This window comes from Sarcophilus harrisii, chromosome 2 (genome assembly GCF_902635505.1).
Source record: "Sarcophilus harrisii chromosome 2, mSarHar1.11, whole genome shotgun sequence".
NCBI lineage: Eukaryota > Metazoa > Chordata > Mammalia > Dasyuromorphia > Dasyuridae > Sarcophilus > Sarcophilus harrisii.
In genome coordinates, this window is record NC_045427.1 from 15,142,568 (window position 1) to 15,159,658 (window position 17,091).

The following is a 17,091-nucleotide window of genomic DNA, read 5'->3' on the forward strand; positions in this document are numbered from 1 at the left end:
ATAGCACTTTAACACTAGATCAAACAGTATGCACTTTTAGTGACTTTCAGCATATGCTTTCCTTAACAGTGGGACAATTCAAAGCTCCAACCAGCAAGACATCAAATCCAGTTTCCATGCAGGCACGCCAACATTTGTCATTTTGATGACTCTGATGTAGACAAGATGGAACCCAAGACTGGCTGTTATTTGGTTTTCTCTAATTATTGAGATCTGGAATATCATTCCCTTTCTTTTCCCCTGTCCACTATTTTGGAGCTATCTATCTGATAACTAAGATCTCTAATACAACACCTAAAATATACTTACCCGTAGTGTAGTAACTGTTGTAGGATCTCTATATCGTCCATCTTCTTCTTTTAAATTATATCCCTCTGGTCTTTTGTCCCTTTCAGATATTTTCCATAACTTTATTGTTTTATCTAAGAAGAAAAAGGAAAAATTACTCTTCTTGCAAGACCAATTTTATGGACCAAAAAAGCACTAAATACATTTTAAAATAAGCATCTGTCACACAGTATTCGATGTCCTAACTATCAGTACCTCCTTAATTGCTTCAAAACTGTTGGGCTACTTACTAAATTTAACCCAAATATATCAAAGTACATATACTTTACCCATCCACAAGTCACCAATATCACCAATAAGCAATAGCTAGACATCTCCTCCCCAAGTTCTTTATAGAATCTTTCCTTTCTTGGAAGTCAAGAATCAGAACTGGTTGTGCAGCACCCTCAACAATTTTGGGGCAACTCGGATGCTTACCCAAAGTCAGTCATTTCACCTCTGTCCTTTCTTTGTTCTCATCAATAAAATTGCCAATAGAAGAATAAGAAAGAGCTGAGAATTTTACAAGTTTCACGAAACTCTGGCATCCCATCATCTTTCCATAAATGTTTTGTAGGCTACATCCCACATTGCTAGAGAAGACTTTCTGTAATCCTTTTAAACTTCACATATGATGAAAAATGCTATCTTCCTCCAGAAAAAAAAACCAAATGCAGATTGAAGCATACTATTTTTTACTTTGTTTTGGTCTATTATTGCAGAGCATGACTAATATGAAAATGTTTTGTATGACTGTACATGTAAAACATAAAGCTGCTTGTGTTCTCCATAGGGCAAGGAAGAAAGGAAGAAAACTGAACTCAACATTTAAAAAAAAAAAAAAAAAAGAATGTTAAAGATACATTTTTACATGTAACTGGAACAAAAATTTAAAAACAAACTTTCAAGATATTCCTAAAAACTTTTTTAACAAGGAAAATGGTTAAGTTGGGCTGTTTTATTGTTGTTGTTGTTTTTTGTTTTTTTTTTTTGACAATAACAAAACAAAAACTGTGTCTTCGCCCAGTTCAAAATATACAGCTTTGATGATCGTCCAATGCTGCCTTTTACTTAATCTTACTAAAATGTAATTAACCTGATCCTGGGAAATGGGGTGTTCTTATCCACATTATGAAGGAAGATGCCTAGTCCTCAGCAGCTCCGAGCCTAGGTCCCTAATTCAAAAAGGAGAGATTTGAGATGAAAAGTCTGCAGGAGCATACATCAGTCACAGTGCTCAGCAGCTCACCTGGGTGAAGTTTCACACTGGTTCTGTGGCTAGTACACATTAAGGTCCCACCCAGAGTTGGAGTTCTACCAATTACTATAAGAATGAAGGACAAAAAGGGGAGGGAGAAGTGTTTTGACAGCTAAATTTCATAGATAGCATCTTTTTGACACTTTTTCCAATTCTTCTAAACATATAGGGGAAAGACTCTGATTAGTTCTAAGGAGACATTTTCTGTTTTAAAAGTTCAGAGAAACACAAAGGCCTAAGATTTGGAGCATATGGACAGTGGAAAAAGTGGAAATAAGAACTATTAGGAAAGAAAAGTCTCTAATACAACTGTGTTGAATACAAACAGAAATGAAGACCATATAAAAATCCCTAAAGGCACAAAATTACTTAAGACAAAACCTTGATAATATTATGTGTAGTTTTCTATTTTGCTAAATATTTCCCCAATACATTTGAGTCCTTAAATTTGACTCCTCTGCTCCTATATATTCTGCTTTTGTGCACATCATCTCCTACAAAGAGGCATCCCTAGCCAACATCCAACAACTTTTCAGTTCTTTCTGAAAAATCCCTTTTATTGATTTTCTTCAGTTTTTCAGTCGTGTCCAACTCTTCTGTCCTGCACCATTTCTCAAAATTCCTTGTTTCCATGCTATTCTCTATCTCATCCTACCAACACCTTTTCCTTTTGCCATCAACCTGCCCTCACATCAGGATCTTTTCCAATTAATCCCCAGCTTCTCATTATGGGACCAAAGAATTTAAACTGCAGCATTTGGCCTTCTAATCAATAGTCTTAATTTAAGTATTGAGTGATCTGCTCCTCCTTCCTATCTAAGAGACCCTCAAATCTTCTCCAGTACCGCAATTCAAAAGCATCAATTCCTCAGCTTACCTTATAGTTCAACTCTTACAAACATACATTGCTACTGGAAAACCCATATCTTTGACTATAAGGACCTTGGACTCTGCTTTTTTAGTCCACTGTCAGATTTGTCAGAGCTTTCCTTCTCGGAGCAACCACCATTTAATCTCATGGCTGCAGTCGCTGCATGCTGTGTGCATTGATCTTTGAGCCCAAGAATATAAAATCTGACACTGCTTCCAATCTCTTCTCCCTTTATTTGCCAGGAAGTGGTAGGACTAAATGCCAAGAAAGTTATTTTGTTTTTGTTTTTTTTAAACATGAAGCTTCCAACCACCTTTACACCTTCGTCTTCCACGCTCATCAAGAGGCCTCTTATCTGCAAAGTGGTAACATCTGCACATTTGAGATTGTTGAAATTTATCCCAAAAATTTTAATTCTGGCTTGATTCTTCAAGACCTGCATTTCACAAGGTGTAATTTCCATATAAATTAAATAAATAGGGTGACAATATGCAGTTCTGTCATTTTCCTTTTCCAAACTTAAAATCAAACAGCTGTTCCATGTTCAGTCCTAACCCTTGCTTCTTAGCCTCCATACAGGTTCCTCAGGAAACAAGTAAAAGGGTCTGGTATTTCCAATCCCTTGAGTACAATCCATAGTTCAAAGGCTTTATTGTAACCAAGGAAGCATGGACTTTCTTGGTTTTTCTGGAATTCCCTTCTTTCTCTATAATCCAATGAAAGCTGGTAATTTTGTCTGTAATTCCTCTGCCACTTTGATGACCAGCCTGTTCTTCCGAGAATCCTCCGGTTACATACTGCTGATACTTCACTTGCAGAATCTTCAAGCACAACCTTGCTGGAAGAACATGAAACCAGCACAATCCCTGACCTACCTTATCCTCTTCTATATAACATGCAAATAGTGGATTTAGCTACTAGATTTAACACATACCATGCATACAATGCCTGCATTTGTCTAAGATTTATTCTTCTACCCCTATAACTAAGAATGTTCTATATACATTTTTAAATGGACCAACTGGCCTGTTTAACAGCAGATATATTCCAAACCTATCTCTTAACCTCTCATTCAAAAGCAATTTTCTTTTTTTCCCTATAAAATTTTCCAAACTGCTGAGGCTTCATCTCTGCATCTAGATAGCTGTGCACAGGGCACCAGATATGAACCTGAAGTAAAGAAAGGCTAGGTTCAAGTCCAGCCCTAGAAACTCACTAGCGGCACAATTCTTCACAAGTTGGTTAACTCCACCTTAGTTCTCTCAAATCAAACAACTGGAGACCATAATCACAAAGCCTTCAGCACATGTCTGGCACACACTAAATGCTAAAATGCCCATCATCTGTATATTATTAATGCTGTGAATGGGGTTGGCCTCCATCTCCTCCTCCCCACTTTTGTGGATTTAGAAGCAGACTGCCAAGCATAACTTACTCTACTGCTCATTACCCCTGGACCCTAAGCCCATGGGCACAGCCGCTGAATCTCAGGCACTTCTTCCCTCCTGAGCTGTGTAAAGAACACCACCCACAGACAAAAGCCACTAGCCCACAGAGAGCACTTCTCTATGGACTCCTATCTGACTGCCTTATGAAAGGGCACACACCACTGAGCAGAGAGATCTCAGACCAAGACCAGGAGGGCCCTTCAAAGGTCTCAAAAGTTACTGGTTCCCCTCCTCGCCCCACAAAGTGGGGAGAGAATCCATGGTTGCCAGTCCCTTGACTCCCCTGACTGCCCTGTCCCAAACACTGTGGCTTATCAATATCCTTTTGGAAAACAGGAAACTTGTGCCAATATTCTCTTCTCCTAAGCATAACAAAGCCAGAATGCCCAGTCCTCTGGACCACCTTCTCCCAGTAATGACTAACTGCTCATCTGGACATTTTTTGAAAGAAGGTCCCATAGAAGTCTCAGAAAGAATTCTTTTTCAACTTTCCCTGAACGTGTTGAACAAAAAGTTTATTTTACACACAAAGGAACAATGTTCACATAGGACTATTTGGGAAGATATCAGTTCTCTAATGGATGAGAGTAAGAAGCTCCTTTCTCGCACCATTGGGGCAGCCCATTGATAGGTATATATCAATGTGTACATACACACAGAGAGAGATATTCATAAATAAGGTGATCAAAATAAGGGCTTTTTACACAAGCTAGCAACAAGCATTTAATAAACACATACTATGTGACTGTCATTATTCCGAGTGCTAAATATGATATACTAAAGTGAGACAGAACCTAGGAGCTGAACAACTACCTACCTGTAGGCAGACTGTGTTTAATGGGTAAACTTCTACTATGTTTATAAATGAATTATGTTACAGAAAAAATTATCTTGAGGCTTTGTCTCAACTTAATAAGAAGCGAAGGGTTTAAATAAGAAAGAAAGAAAACAAGAGTGGGGTGAGAAAGTCAAAGTTATTCTAAAAAGTGAATGCCAAAATCAAATGTCTGATAGCTTCCCCAGCTTCTCCCTCCATCACACAAATTTCCAAACTTACCAAGCCCACAGCGAATATTTAACCAGGATCCCATCTTTTTTTCCTCCCAAACTGACAATATAAGAAATGTTTTGCTTACCATTGGTAGATAATAAAAATTGAGCAGCATTTTTCTGAGGCAACCACCTAATCTTGTTGATCTTTTCTTCAATTTCTAAACTTTTCAAGTAGTCAAACTCAGGTTCATGGCTCTGGAAGGTGCTGTAAACATTGTATTCTCCTCTGCTATGCGTTTGGGTTTTGTTCTAAAATGCAAACAAAGATTCTGGTGACTCTGCTGAGGAGCTTTTACAAGGTAAATTCAATGCATTTTTTTTAGTTAAAGAAGTTTCAACAAATAGACAGTGATTTCAAAACATGCTCATGCACCACAATACTGGGACAATGTTTTGTTTTTTGGCGGGGTTTTTTTTTTTTAAATATGTAGAATTTTCGTTTTAATGGAAATACTTTAATTACTTGAATTTTGCCTTTACATTATGTATAAAAGAATGATACTTTGTAAAATAATAGAATATTTTAGCTGGATAAGATCTTGAGCATTATGTGCCATTGCTTAAATTAGCAAAAATGAGATGAGCGAGGCAATTCAGAATAGATTGATTTATAGTAGTATTTCCAGAATCAATTCCCCAATTATCTGGTATGAGATTTATTTTTATTCTTTTGGTCACTTTTCCATGTGTCTGCCTTTAGACTATTTATTGCACAACTGGAAAGGCTTCCTCACAAGTACTGAGAAATATATCTGATGCAATTAATATTAGTGAAGAAATGTCTAACAGCCAAACAGGATTTCAAATTATCCATCAGCTTTCTTTCTTAATCAATAACTGTGATAATTTAAAGTGCTCACTTTATATGCATAATCATATCTGTGACCTATTCAAACAAGATGGATATTATTTTTTTCATACTCAGTTAATTTAAAAGGATACTACACTAAGTTACTGCCGTAGATTATAACAATAGTGTTCAAATCAAAATGCACAAGCATGTTATTCAAAGTCAGCTGTTGATAAATGCTCAAATGGAGAAATTATTTAATTATTCAACCAGTAAACACATATGAAGCAGAAATGGTTCAATGAAAATACATCTTGAGCCTCACAACAACATTCTATGTCCATGAGTTATCTATCAGCTTAAGGAGATGAAAGGTCTTGTCCAGGATTGATCATCTACTAGATATTAGAGGGGGAGATTGAAATCTTGCACTCTTGCCACTAACCCAGCTTTTTTTTTTTCCTTTTAATTTCAAATAACACATATAAACAAAAAGGCACTTACACAAATCTGATTATGTGAATACTGAAATGCAAACAATATATCATAAAAATCAATTTTTTAAAAATTGTGGTAAATATTCACATGGAATAACAAGAAAGTTGGCCAAGAAGACTTAAGCTGTGACCCTCACTAGCAAAATGACCTGATAAAATCACTTAACCTCCCTGGGAGGACTTGTCTAAGTCCAACACTGCTTGTGATGTCCCTAGTGAAGAGGATTCCTCATACTCAGAACTACTATATTTGCTTTTGATACAATGGAGACTTCCCAACACTTAAGAAAATCCTTTATAAAATGTACATTTAGAATGCAAAAAAACACTTCTCAACTTTTTTACAAAAGGGGGGGACGGGACGGAGGAGGGAAGAGACCATATTCTTTAGCTGTTAAAGTCCAGTCCTAACAATGTCAATGGTTTTAAACCAGAGCTCAGATGATTTTTGTAGTCAATGTATATGGATCATTTGACTTTGCATTTTTCATTCTGAATCAATTTATAAGAATTCTTCCTACATATATTTACCTTCAATCTTCATATACTTACTTCACTGACTCACCACTATTTATTTCTATTCATAATTCTAAGAATCTAATGTCTGCCTGTTCAGTGTTTTCAATAATTAATACCATATTTTAGCATGTTTATTCATTTGATGGACATGAAGTGATGACAGTATCATTTTTGATCACTTTAGCCCGAGTTTAGCCTTAAAAACTGGCCAAAGTGAGAATTTTAAGCATATGAATTCAAGATCAAAAAGTCTTATGGCTTTATCTTGGGGGGGGGAAAAAATTTTAAAGGATAGACTAATGAAAGGCAATATAAAACAGCAAAAATCCTACTAAATAGAATCCTACTAAATAAATAAAACTTAATGACAACTTTCCTTCTCTTTAATCACAAAACAGTCTTTGTTTTTGCTAAAGAATCTACCACCCAAAGCTGTAAAAAATTTAAAATAGTAATTCTGCCAAGCAACCACTAGGTGGTGCTGATAAAAAAATCTATTACATCTTCCTTCTTCATGGGCTTGCAACGGAAAAATTCATCCACAAAATGAATTTTAGGGTGCATTTAGCACCAAACGAGAGTGAAGATAAAGGGGAGGGCCATTAGTGGTCCGTGGACTTTCAGAGAGGCTCCCTGAGACAGGACCTGGCCACTTCCTCCCTGGGAAGGCCCCTGTCTGACCAAGTGTCCTCTCCCTACCCCCCAAGAACACCTGCGGCGTCTCCCAGGCTGACAGCAGCAGCCCTGTGCACCTCTCACTGTTAACCCTCAGCAGATAGCCGGAAAAGGGAATAATGAGGCTTAATGAGGCTAAGAATACGGGGTATCAACAAGCTTCATTAAGTGTGGGTCTGCTGGGTACCAGGCATGACTATAAAAACAAAGGAAACAGCTGCTGAGCGAGCACCCACACAGAGGAGAACATAACATAGGGCTGAGGGCCCAAGGCGGCCTCTGCTGCCCCCTGCAGAGCTAACAGGAAGGGCTGAGTGGAGGCATCCCCAAGAAAGGGTTGAAGAAGCTGCTCTGACAGCAGCATGGAGGCAGGGAGGCCATTCTGTCATTTAGGCAAAGGAGAGGAGGACCAGAACCATGTGGAGGCCAGGAGAGAGAAGGAGCAAAGGCAGAGAAGGCAGCACATCTGGGCCAAGGGACAACGGGCACAGCCAGAGAGGCTGCACTTAGGGCAAAGACAATGGCTTCTGTTTGAGTCATTCGGAGGGTATAGTTGGGAGTCTGAGGGACCCTCTGTCAGGAGACATGGTGCAGCTGATGAGCAAGGGGCTTGGAGCTGGGAAAGAATGCTCCATGGCTCAAGAAGCCTGGAGGCTGAGAAGAGATCATCAACCAGCTTTGTTGCTGGACAAGGAGTCAGGAAAGGCCTGGGTTCAAATCTTGCCTCAACTGCTCCATCAGCTCTGCAACTGCACCAGGCCACTTCAGCTCTTACCCTGTTTATTCACCCATAAAGCAGGTTGCTATAAGGACCAAATGAGTCAGCGTGTTTTTAATAAACCTCAAGTACATGAGTTATCATTACTATTACATTGAGGTCTCTGCACATAAATGGAAACTGAACTCTTCTGCCTTTTGCCAATACAATGGTAACTGCCGATGATAAAGATTTGGGCTCCTGAGACTGTTCTGAAGTGCCTTCTGAATCATTCATCACATTCAGAATCGTTTTACTGGTCGGTCATTTATCACATGTCTGATTTTGCATTTGCTATTATTTTAATTGCTATGGCATAACAAAAATCAGTCCTTGTCCACATTTGAACAAGGTAATGAAGCTAATTGGGAGAGGCAACACCAGAAATAAAACAATATAAGAAACCATTTTTAAAAGTGATACAGTGAAAATATAAAATGCTAAAATATGTGGAAGAAAAAGAAAACAACTAGCATAGATAGCTTACAATTTCTGGGAGACTTTGTGTTTCCAAAACAAATGGGTCCAAAGTTCTAATGTTGAAAGTAGCATTTAGGTTTCTAGGTTAGCTCTGAAAATCAGAAATGTTTAAATACATGCACGCACACATAAAATGTTAACTTATCTCAGTGTAAACCAAATAAAGAAAAGAACAGCTTTGGTGGAAAGGCAGCAATTGGGGTGGTGTAAGGGAAAAAAGTCTCAAGCAACAATCAGCTGAGACAAGATGAATGCAGGAAGTTCCTAGAGAAATTGCAGAAAAGCAGGAATGCAAGTTTGGAGAGCTGAATAGTGTCTGCTTATCTGACATACAGATATTCTTTTATCTAGATTACTTATAACAAAACACTTCACCTTCTTTGGGTTAATTTCCCCAGCAGTTGTCACAACCCTGCAAAATTTGAACCTTCAGGACTTTCTAGAATCTCTTATCAAACACAAAATTCTCAATTGTGGCTCATTTTTCTGACCATAATAGAATCCAAATAGAAAAGTAAAATGGATTTTGGAGACTCTAGAGCTACTTAAGCAGATGCTTGCACTTTATGGACTAGAGTAGAAAGCAACCAACTTCATTGTGACAGTCATTGAGAAGAGATTCAATTACACTTACAAAGTATAAAATATTTATAAAATACTATCACAAAAATGGTTTAAAACAACAGATTGACATTTAATAGACTAAACTTCAATCTCCTGGAAAATTCATTATCCAAGGATGCCAGATAAGTGAAGACTTACAGAAATGGCAGGAACTATTAAATAACCATATCTGTGTTAATATATAAATAAGGCAGGAGGATCTGGCACTTGAGTTTTGAGAAGCACTTGCACTAGGTGCCAGTCACTGCTAAGTACTGGGGGTAAAAAGGAATGCAAAAGACACTTTTCTCAGGGAGCTCACCCTCTACAGGGGGGGAAGGGGCAAGACAACACACAGACTATTCAAACAAACTACAGACCAGATAGGTCAGAGGCCATCTCCCAAGGGAGGTACAAGCTTAGAAAAGGCTTCTTATCGAAGGTGGGATTTTGCAGAAAGTTACAAGGTGGAGAGGAAGGAAAGTATTCTAGTCATGGGGGAGAGAGCCAGGAAAAATTTTTGAGAGAGAAGAGTATCATGTTAAAGAGAAAAGAAGGCCCAAGTCACATAATAAAAAATAAAAGGGGAGGGGGCACCCCAGAGAGCATGCAGGAGACAAGTTATGAGGGGCTTTGAATGCCAAAGAATTATATCTTTGATCCTGATGGTGACAGGGAACCCGCTGGCAGACCTGTACTTTAGGAAGATCATTGTAACAGCTGAATAGGGAATAGACTGGAGTAGGGAGAGCTTGAGGTAGAGAATAACCCAAGTCTGGCTTAAACCAAGATGGGGGCAGTGTCAGAAGAAAGAAGGTGGTCCAGGTCAGAGATGTGAGGAAGATAAAAGCCAGACTGGAGCCAGTGGCAGAGAGAGAGCCATAAAGAACAACACTCTCCCTGTCCAACCTGCCTGAGAAGAAGCATGCTGCCACCCTCCATAGTGACAGGGTGAGCTATCACATTAGCAAACAAAGAGGAAGCCTGAGGAGGCAAAGAGAAGGGAAGAGATGGGCAACAGTTCTTCACTGACTGAGTTTAAAGTATCTAGGGAAGAATAAAGATCTGAGGATCATCAGCATAGAAAGGCTCATTGAATCCATGGCATAGCACAGGGGAGGGGGACCCCTCACTGCCACTGCCCAATTCAGCGACAGTTGTTCAGTGGTCATTCTTCTCCTCTTCTCTCCAGTCTCTGACCCTGCCAGTCGCCCTCCTCTCTTGATCCTTTATCACACATTTCTGGTCTCTGCACTGGAGAGAGGGTGACCACGACTTGAAGTGGATCCAGTACAGGGTAACCAGCCTATAGAAGAATGGGGTGGCTGGAATGAGGGAAAGGGAGCCATCACTCTGTATTCGGTTTGCTGGGAATGAACCCAATGACAGCCAACATGGTTGTTGGGAGAATATTAGTGATTTTCTATAGAAGAAATGAATGCAAGTGTGCTCTATTCTGTGCAGATCTACAAGATCATCCTCTGGCAGGACTTCTTACTGTATGAACTCCAGTACATCAGGTCCACCTCCCACCGCCCCCCCCCCCCCCCCTTCCCAAATTCAAATCTCAAGACACTCACTAGCTAACTGGCAAATGGGCCCATAACTTCATCTCCTTTGCCTCAGTTCCCTCATCTATCAAATGACCTGGAGAAGGGCAAACCAGTCCAATATTTTTGCCAAGAAAACCCCAAATGGGGTCAACAGAGTCAGAAATTACTGAACAGCAACATATGGAGTTTTTAAGGTCAGCTCGTTCAACCTCCTCAATTTAAAAAGGTCCAAAGTCATCAAAGGAGAATCAGAAACTAGATTTGAATGTAGAGACTGATTCTGTAGTCAACAGGTTTTCCTCCAAATCACTTTAGGGGAAAACAGGTAGAAAAAGAACATTTGATAAATAATTAATCATCTGAACACCATCTTTTGGTCGGGTGGAAGGAAGCCCTATCTTATAAAAAGATGAATGGAAGATTCAGAAGATCAGAATCTCCTTTAGACTACACAAGGGAATTCAACAACTTCAAATATCTCATCTGGGGTGGTGGAAGGCAAAAAAAAAAAAAAAAAAAAAATTGTTTTCTCTTGTGGGAGACCAAAATAATTTCATTATTGCAGAAGAGAAAGGGGCCTTAGAAATCATCTACAAATCTAGTTTGAATTCTCTAGCAGAGATTGCTTTTCCAGCTTTTATGGATGGTCTTCCAAGGCTCTCTTGGCATATGTTGAAGAATGGGGAACCTACAGTTGAAGTTCACTGTCTAAAGAACATAAATTTAAGGAGAGCCTGGACAGAAAACAAAATACTTAATAATGAGGAGCCCAAACCCAATTCCCAATATTAAATCAAAGATTGGGAGGCTGGAGTAAGGTGAAAAATGTTTGGGAGGGAAAAAAAAAAGCATCAGAGAGCTGAATTTTTTTTTAAGATGACAGTAAAAAGGTTATTATAATCAGTCTATTAATCCTTAACACAATACACTAAGATATATATTTGTTTCACAAAGTAATAGAAGTGAGGAGAGCCCTCAGAGTGGAGGGAATTACTATGGACACTTATGACAAACTATATTCAGTTGGTAATTTGGAGATATTCTGCCATTTTTGTCTTAAAACAGCCAGGAAAACCAAGTTTATATTGCAAGCCAAGTAAAAATTTGATTTGATTATATGATTTATTTTCAAATAAGATCATCTTTGTTAAAAGGGATTTTCATTCCTTTGTCATTTGAAATGGTATGCCATTCTTCACTAGAACACAAGAGAGTATTCGGAGAACCATCTTGGAGTCAATGCAAAGAGTACAGCTCCTTGTCTAGGGGTCACACAAGCAAAGAAGAAGGAAAAAATGTGATTCCAGGACTACAAAAGGTCCCCTGGAAAATCATGACTTAAAATCTACCTGAAGTGATAAACATGAACAGCAAGATCAAATTTCAGAGCAGAGAAATATATTCAGGTGTAACCAATGTCTTTCAACTATCATTTTTTCAAAGAGACAAATGTATATTCCCAATTAAGTCTAGTGTGAGTTAATCTCCACCAATGGAACGCTCTTCCAGAAAATGGTGATTTGGATTCTTTCTTTTGATCCAAGTGCCTATCATAGTATCTCTTTACAATATTTGAACAGAAAGAGGTCTAGAAAAACACACAAAGTAAACAACTTCTTTTACATAATATTCTGACTTAGGGATTTTCCTAAGTATTCCAAGGTCTTATAAAAATGCCAATGCTTCTTAATTTCAGTATAGCAGACTTGTGCAAATAAAATTAATCATAATTTTAAAATTTAACTCATTCTTTTAAAAGAAGAAACATTTCATTAAATTCTAAGGAACCTTAGTTAAAATTTCTTCCACATGTGAAAATGACCTCATTTTGATGTGAAAATCTTCTAACCAAGCTTATAATTAGTTACTTATTTTTAAGGACAAACAACACAAGACTGTCATTTAAACTTCTTTTAAACTCATGAGCCTGTGTTAGCCAGTAATACAGCATTCTTAAGAGAAAAATAACAAAATGAACAAGAGGAAAACATCATTAATTATATTTATTCTCAAGATTTCAACTAATTCAAAACTCATGTAGAGAAAGAAGAGAGGGGTAAAAGATTAAATTAAAAAAATCAGCCCCTAGATACTAGCCCAAATAAAATTCTTTCTTTTCTTCTGCCAAGGCCAGTTCAAAAGAAAATTATAAATATCCTTGGTGTTTTGTGTATCTATCAGACACTATCAATCATTTCTTTTAACATGGAGTTACCTACCTCACTGGGGTGTTGTGAGGATTAATTCATTAGTGTTTGTAAAGCACTTTGAGATCCTCAGGTCAAAGGCGCTATAGAAGTGCAAAGTAGTAGTATTATTACCACGTTCTTGATTTCCATAAGGAATTTCCCAAGCTTTTAAAACCTCTACTCTAGAATTTTAACTGAATCAGATTCTAGCAGCTTTCAATATCCCTTGTCCAACTTAATCAAGACCACCTAATTATGAACCTCCAACATCAGAGTTGGACCAGAGAGTAGAGAATGCCCAGGGACCTTGGGGTAGTGTCTATGGCTTAATAAACTGGCCAAGCTTTACTTCTGGTCTGCAAATGGGGAGGACAGGATCAAGGGGAAAACAAGGTGAATTCAACTAAGTATATGCAACATTTCAGTGGGAAATCTTATCAGAAAACCCCAAATCTATTAAGCACTGCACATTCTATCCACATCTTTCAGTCACAACATATGATTTTAAAGTTATCTACTCTATAATACCAAATTTGAAGAATGGTCTAATAGCAAACTCCACTTTGAAAAAAATATTTGGCAAAAATGGTTCTGAGTGGTGCCAGAATTAGTAAAAGAAACAGAATCCAATTTAAATGCTCCATTTTTTCCCAAGTACAAATATCAAGCAACAGGCACTTCAACACCGGTAATCAATGGAAAGTTTAAAATGCTCTGACAGGACTAAAAGAGGCAGCCCTTTTGATTTAATCTGCTACTTCCTCAAAGCAGAGCGTAGAAGAGGCTGGCCCATAATTCTCTAAGAAAAAAGAGACAATTTTAATGAGGGAAGGCCTCAAGAGTAGGAGTTCAAACAACATAGTTCTTTTAACCAATTTTCCCAAGACACTTGTAAAAAAAAAAATTTTTAAAAGCAACAATGGACGAAAATGCTAAGCCATCTGCTTGAAATGTTTGGTCTATGCCAAACAGAGCAAAGGATTCAATCTATATTGAAGGGCTTTATGAAGGGTTTTGCAAATCTTAAGACACCCTGTGTTATTATTAATGTGGTTATTTGCTCTTGCAGACAAATCTCTTCCCAATAGATCTAAATGGATCTACTGGCAACAGCTCTAATCCAGGGGATTCAAGGTTAAACTTGAAGGACTCACCTCCTGCTCCTGTTGGAAGATGACGACTCTACCTCCTTTATCTCCTGTTGCTAGCAATTCTCCAGAATGGTTAAATTCTACTGTAGAAATTATATCTGCTGTATAACCAAAAAGAAATAAAATGTCAGTGCTTCTTTCCTGATTAAGCCACATATCTCTCAGTCACAGAAAATACTTTTAAAAAGAAAAACATTTACTCACAATCCAATATCAAGAAGCAATTACAAAGAATTCTGAAGATCTAAGTTTAGGTAGAAACTGTCAACTCCAACCATCAAAAACATTCTCCCCAAGTAAATCATCTTATGATTCTGTTTGTAACTAAAAACATAAATAATGTATGTTACATAAACTTATTTCTAAGTGTCTGATCTGTATGAATAAAGTTAAAAAAAAAAAAAACCTTTCTATTTAGAAGAACTAAGAATTCAAGTTGTGTTTTATGTTCATGGAAATAAAGGATGATATTTTACACTTAAAAAATCTTGTTGCTGTTCAATTATGTCCAATTCTTCATGACCCCCTAAGAGTTTTCTTGGCAGAGACACTAGAGTTTGCCACTCCCTTCTCTAGACCTATTGCTCCATCCACCGTGCCACCTAGCTCTCTACCTTCTGACTCCTTTTTCCTACATTCACATGAATTCAGCAAAGTTCTACAAGGGAAACCCAAGGAAATTTCTAATTTACTGACTCAATCAGAAATTAGAAAAGATCATCAAAATCCAAGGCAATCAATCATTTAGGTGGGCTCTCTCCTAATGTGTAAGTACACAAATGCAGGGGCCGGTGGAACTGGTAGTCAAATTACATCCAAAAGCAACAGCCGGTTTCAGAGCTAAGTTCAAATAAGGTAATTATTGCTCTCTTCCCCCAAGTAACAGTTAATCTCACAATGAAGGGAAATTCTAAAGCAAAGAATCAAGTATCACCATGAAAAAATTATTACTGAAGGCTAGGCAAACTTATTCACCAGATGTTATTTAAACAAATTCTCTAGGATAAAGTAGTCATACAAAAAAGAAATGTACTGGTGTCCTATAAAAATCAATATAAACTCTGTTCCCTATATTTCTAGCAGGAAATAATTTTGGGGGCAATTTTCATATTTTCTGTCAAATATATGTTTAGTGTAATGGGAGGGGGGGTGGTAGCAAACACTGCAAACTGGGACTTTTCCTACAATGCCAGGTAATCAGTATCATTGTGGAATACTTAAATGAATACATTTCTAACTTGATACTACCACACAAAATCCTAATATGGAGCAGTATTTTAACCCAAACTCAGTTTTGAGATACCAGTTTATGTCTTCTAACACAAGCCTGTTAAGGACTATTTCATCTATGTCTTTTTATGCCACAGTTGTCAATCAACAAGCATTTATTAAGCACCTACTGCGTACCAGGCACAATTAAGCATTAAGTATATAAAGAAAGGCCAAAAAAGAAGTCCTGTGTTAAGTGGCACACAATATGCAAGCAGGGAAGGCACAAACATCCTAGGATCAGGAAGAAGAGATTTTATCTAGAAGCCAGCCGAAAGCAGAGAGTGTGCCCCAAGCACAGAAGCCAGCCAGAGACAGGCCGGCTCCTCCTCACTTCCTTGCTAAAGTTCCATTTTTGATTGAAAAAGTGATCTCTAGCAAAAGCTAGGGTTCGATTTGCCTAGACAGAGGCAGCCAGGTGTGAAGTAGCTAGTGCTGAAATCAAGTATCAAGAAGTCCAGATCAAATGCAACTTCGGAACTTCCTATCTATGTGACCCTGAACGACATTTAACCACTCAGTGTCCTCATCTATAGAATGGGAAAATAATAGCATTTACTTCCAAGGATGGCTGTGAGGACCAACTGAAATATGAAGGTAGCCAACAACAAGAAGGTGCTGTGAGAATATGATAAAACCATTATTACTGGGTGAGGGCAAGAGGTGTGGCTTAAGTGATTTCCTTCTTTAAGAAAGTAGTTTGCTGAGAAAGGAGTCCTGTATAAAACCACCACATAAGTGAGATGCTAATCAGTATTTTTTTTTTAACTAAAGGCAAACCAAGGGGCTGGAAGAAATCCCGTGGGTTGCAGCATTTTATCGGCCAGACCAAGTCCTGCCTGGACAGCCACCCCCTCTTCCCCTGAAAGCACCCCCTGGTCCAGACTCAGCCCTAGCGCTCACCCCCAAGGGGTGCGTCCGACAGGTGCCAGCAGCCTTCCCTTTGGCCTGTCCCATGAAGCCGACACTTGCCCAGGCCCCTGCCACTTCGCCCCCCCCCCACAAGTCGATTCTCCCCATTCCTATCTCTTACTGTTAAAACACCCTGCAAGGCAGTGCTGCATTACCCCAGCTGCCTAGGGTTCGACTCATTATTCAGGTGACTTTCTGCCACAAAACTCCCTTTTCTGGCCACCAACTACCCATTGCTGCTGCCTCCCTTTATTATAAGACTCGGGGGTATGTGAGGTGTTTTTGTCTTGTTTTGTTTTTCAGTATTTTGATAATCATCTCTCAATGTAATTGGTTTCCTTTGTAATCCCACATATTTTATTCTATAAAAACATTGTTCTGACGTGTCCAAAAGGTTTCACCAGACTGCTGAAGGAGTCAGAGTCCAAAAGAGTTACTACTTCCTGTCCTACAAGAACATAAACTACTTGAGTTTGCAATGGTACTTCGAAACATGTCTAGAACAAAGTCAGTGCTGAATAAATATTTTCTCATCTATCAATTTGCATAAAAGATGGTTGTATATAACAAGTGGTACAAAACATTTCATTGGGAAAATCTATGACTTGGAAGAGGTGATGAGCTAGTCTCCAGAGCAGGGAAAATGGCTAGCTAGTTCAAGCTTACACTGGTATAGTGCCCTTGGATTAACAATAGATGGTGCAGAATCTCAGACTGCAGAGACCTTCTTGGAAGAATT

General features: G+C 38.3%; 1 protein-coding gene across 4 annotated transcripts in view; it reads right to left on the reverse strand.

Annotated features, from left to right (window-relative positions):
• The window catches only part of PPP2R2A (protein phosphatase 2 regulatory subunit Balpha), an 84,055-nt gene that overhangs the window by 12,827 nt on the left and 54,137 nt on the right, over positions 1-17,091 (reverse strand). For 2 of the 4 annotated variants that reach the window (XM_031949642.1, XM_031949643.1), the window contains exons 3-5: positions 14,175-14,272; positions 5,041-5,206; positions 310-422 (exon numbers count right to left, since the gene is read on the reverse strand). In XM_031949642.1, coding sequence (XP_031805502.1) covers positions 310-422; positions 5,041-5,206; positions 14,175-14,272 — 377 coding nt within the window. Of the gene's footprint in view, positions 1-309; positions 423-5,040; positions 5,207-13,050; positions 13,563-14,174; positions 14,273-17,091 lie in introns of those variants that run through there. The other 2 variants (XM_031949645.1, XM_031949644.1) reach the window with 2 other exon arrangements.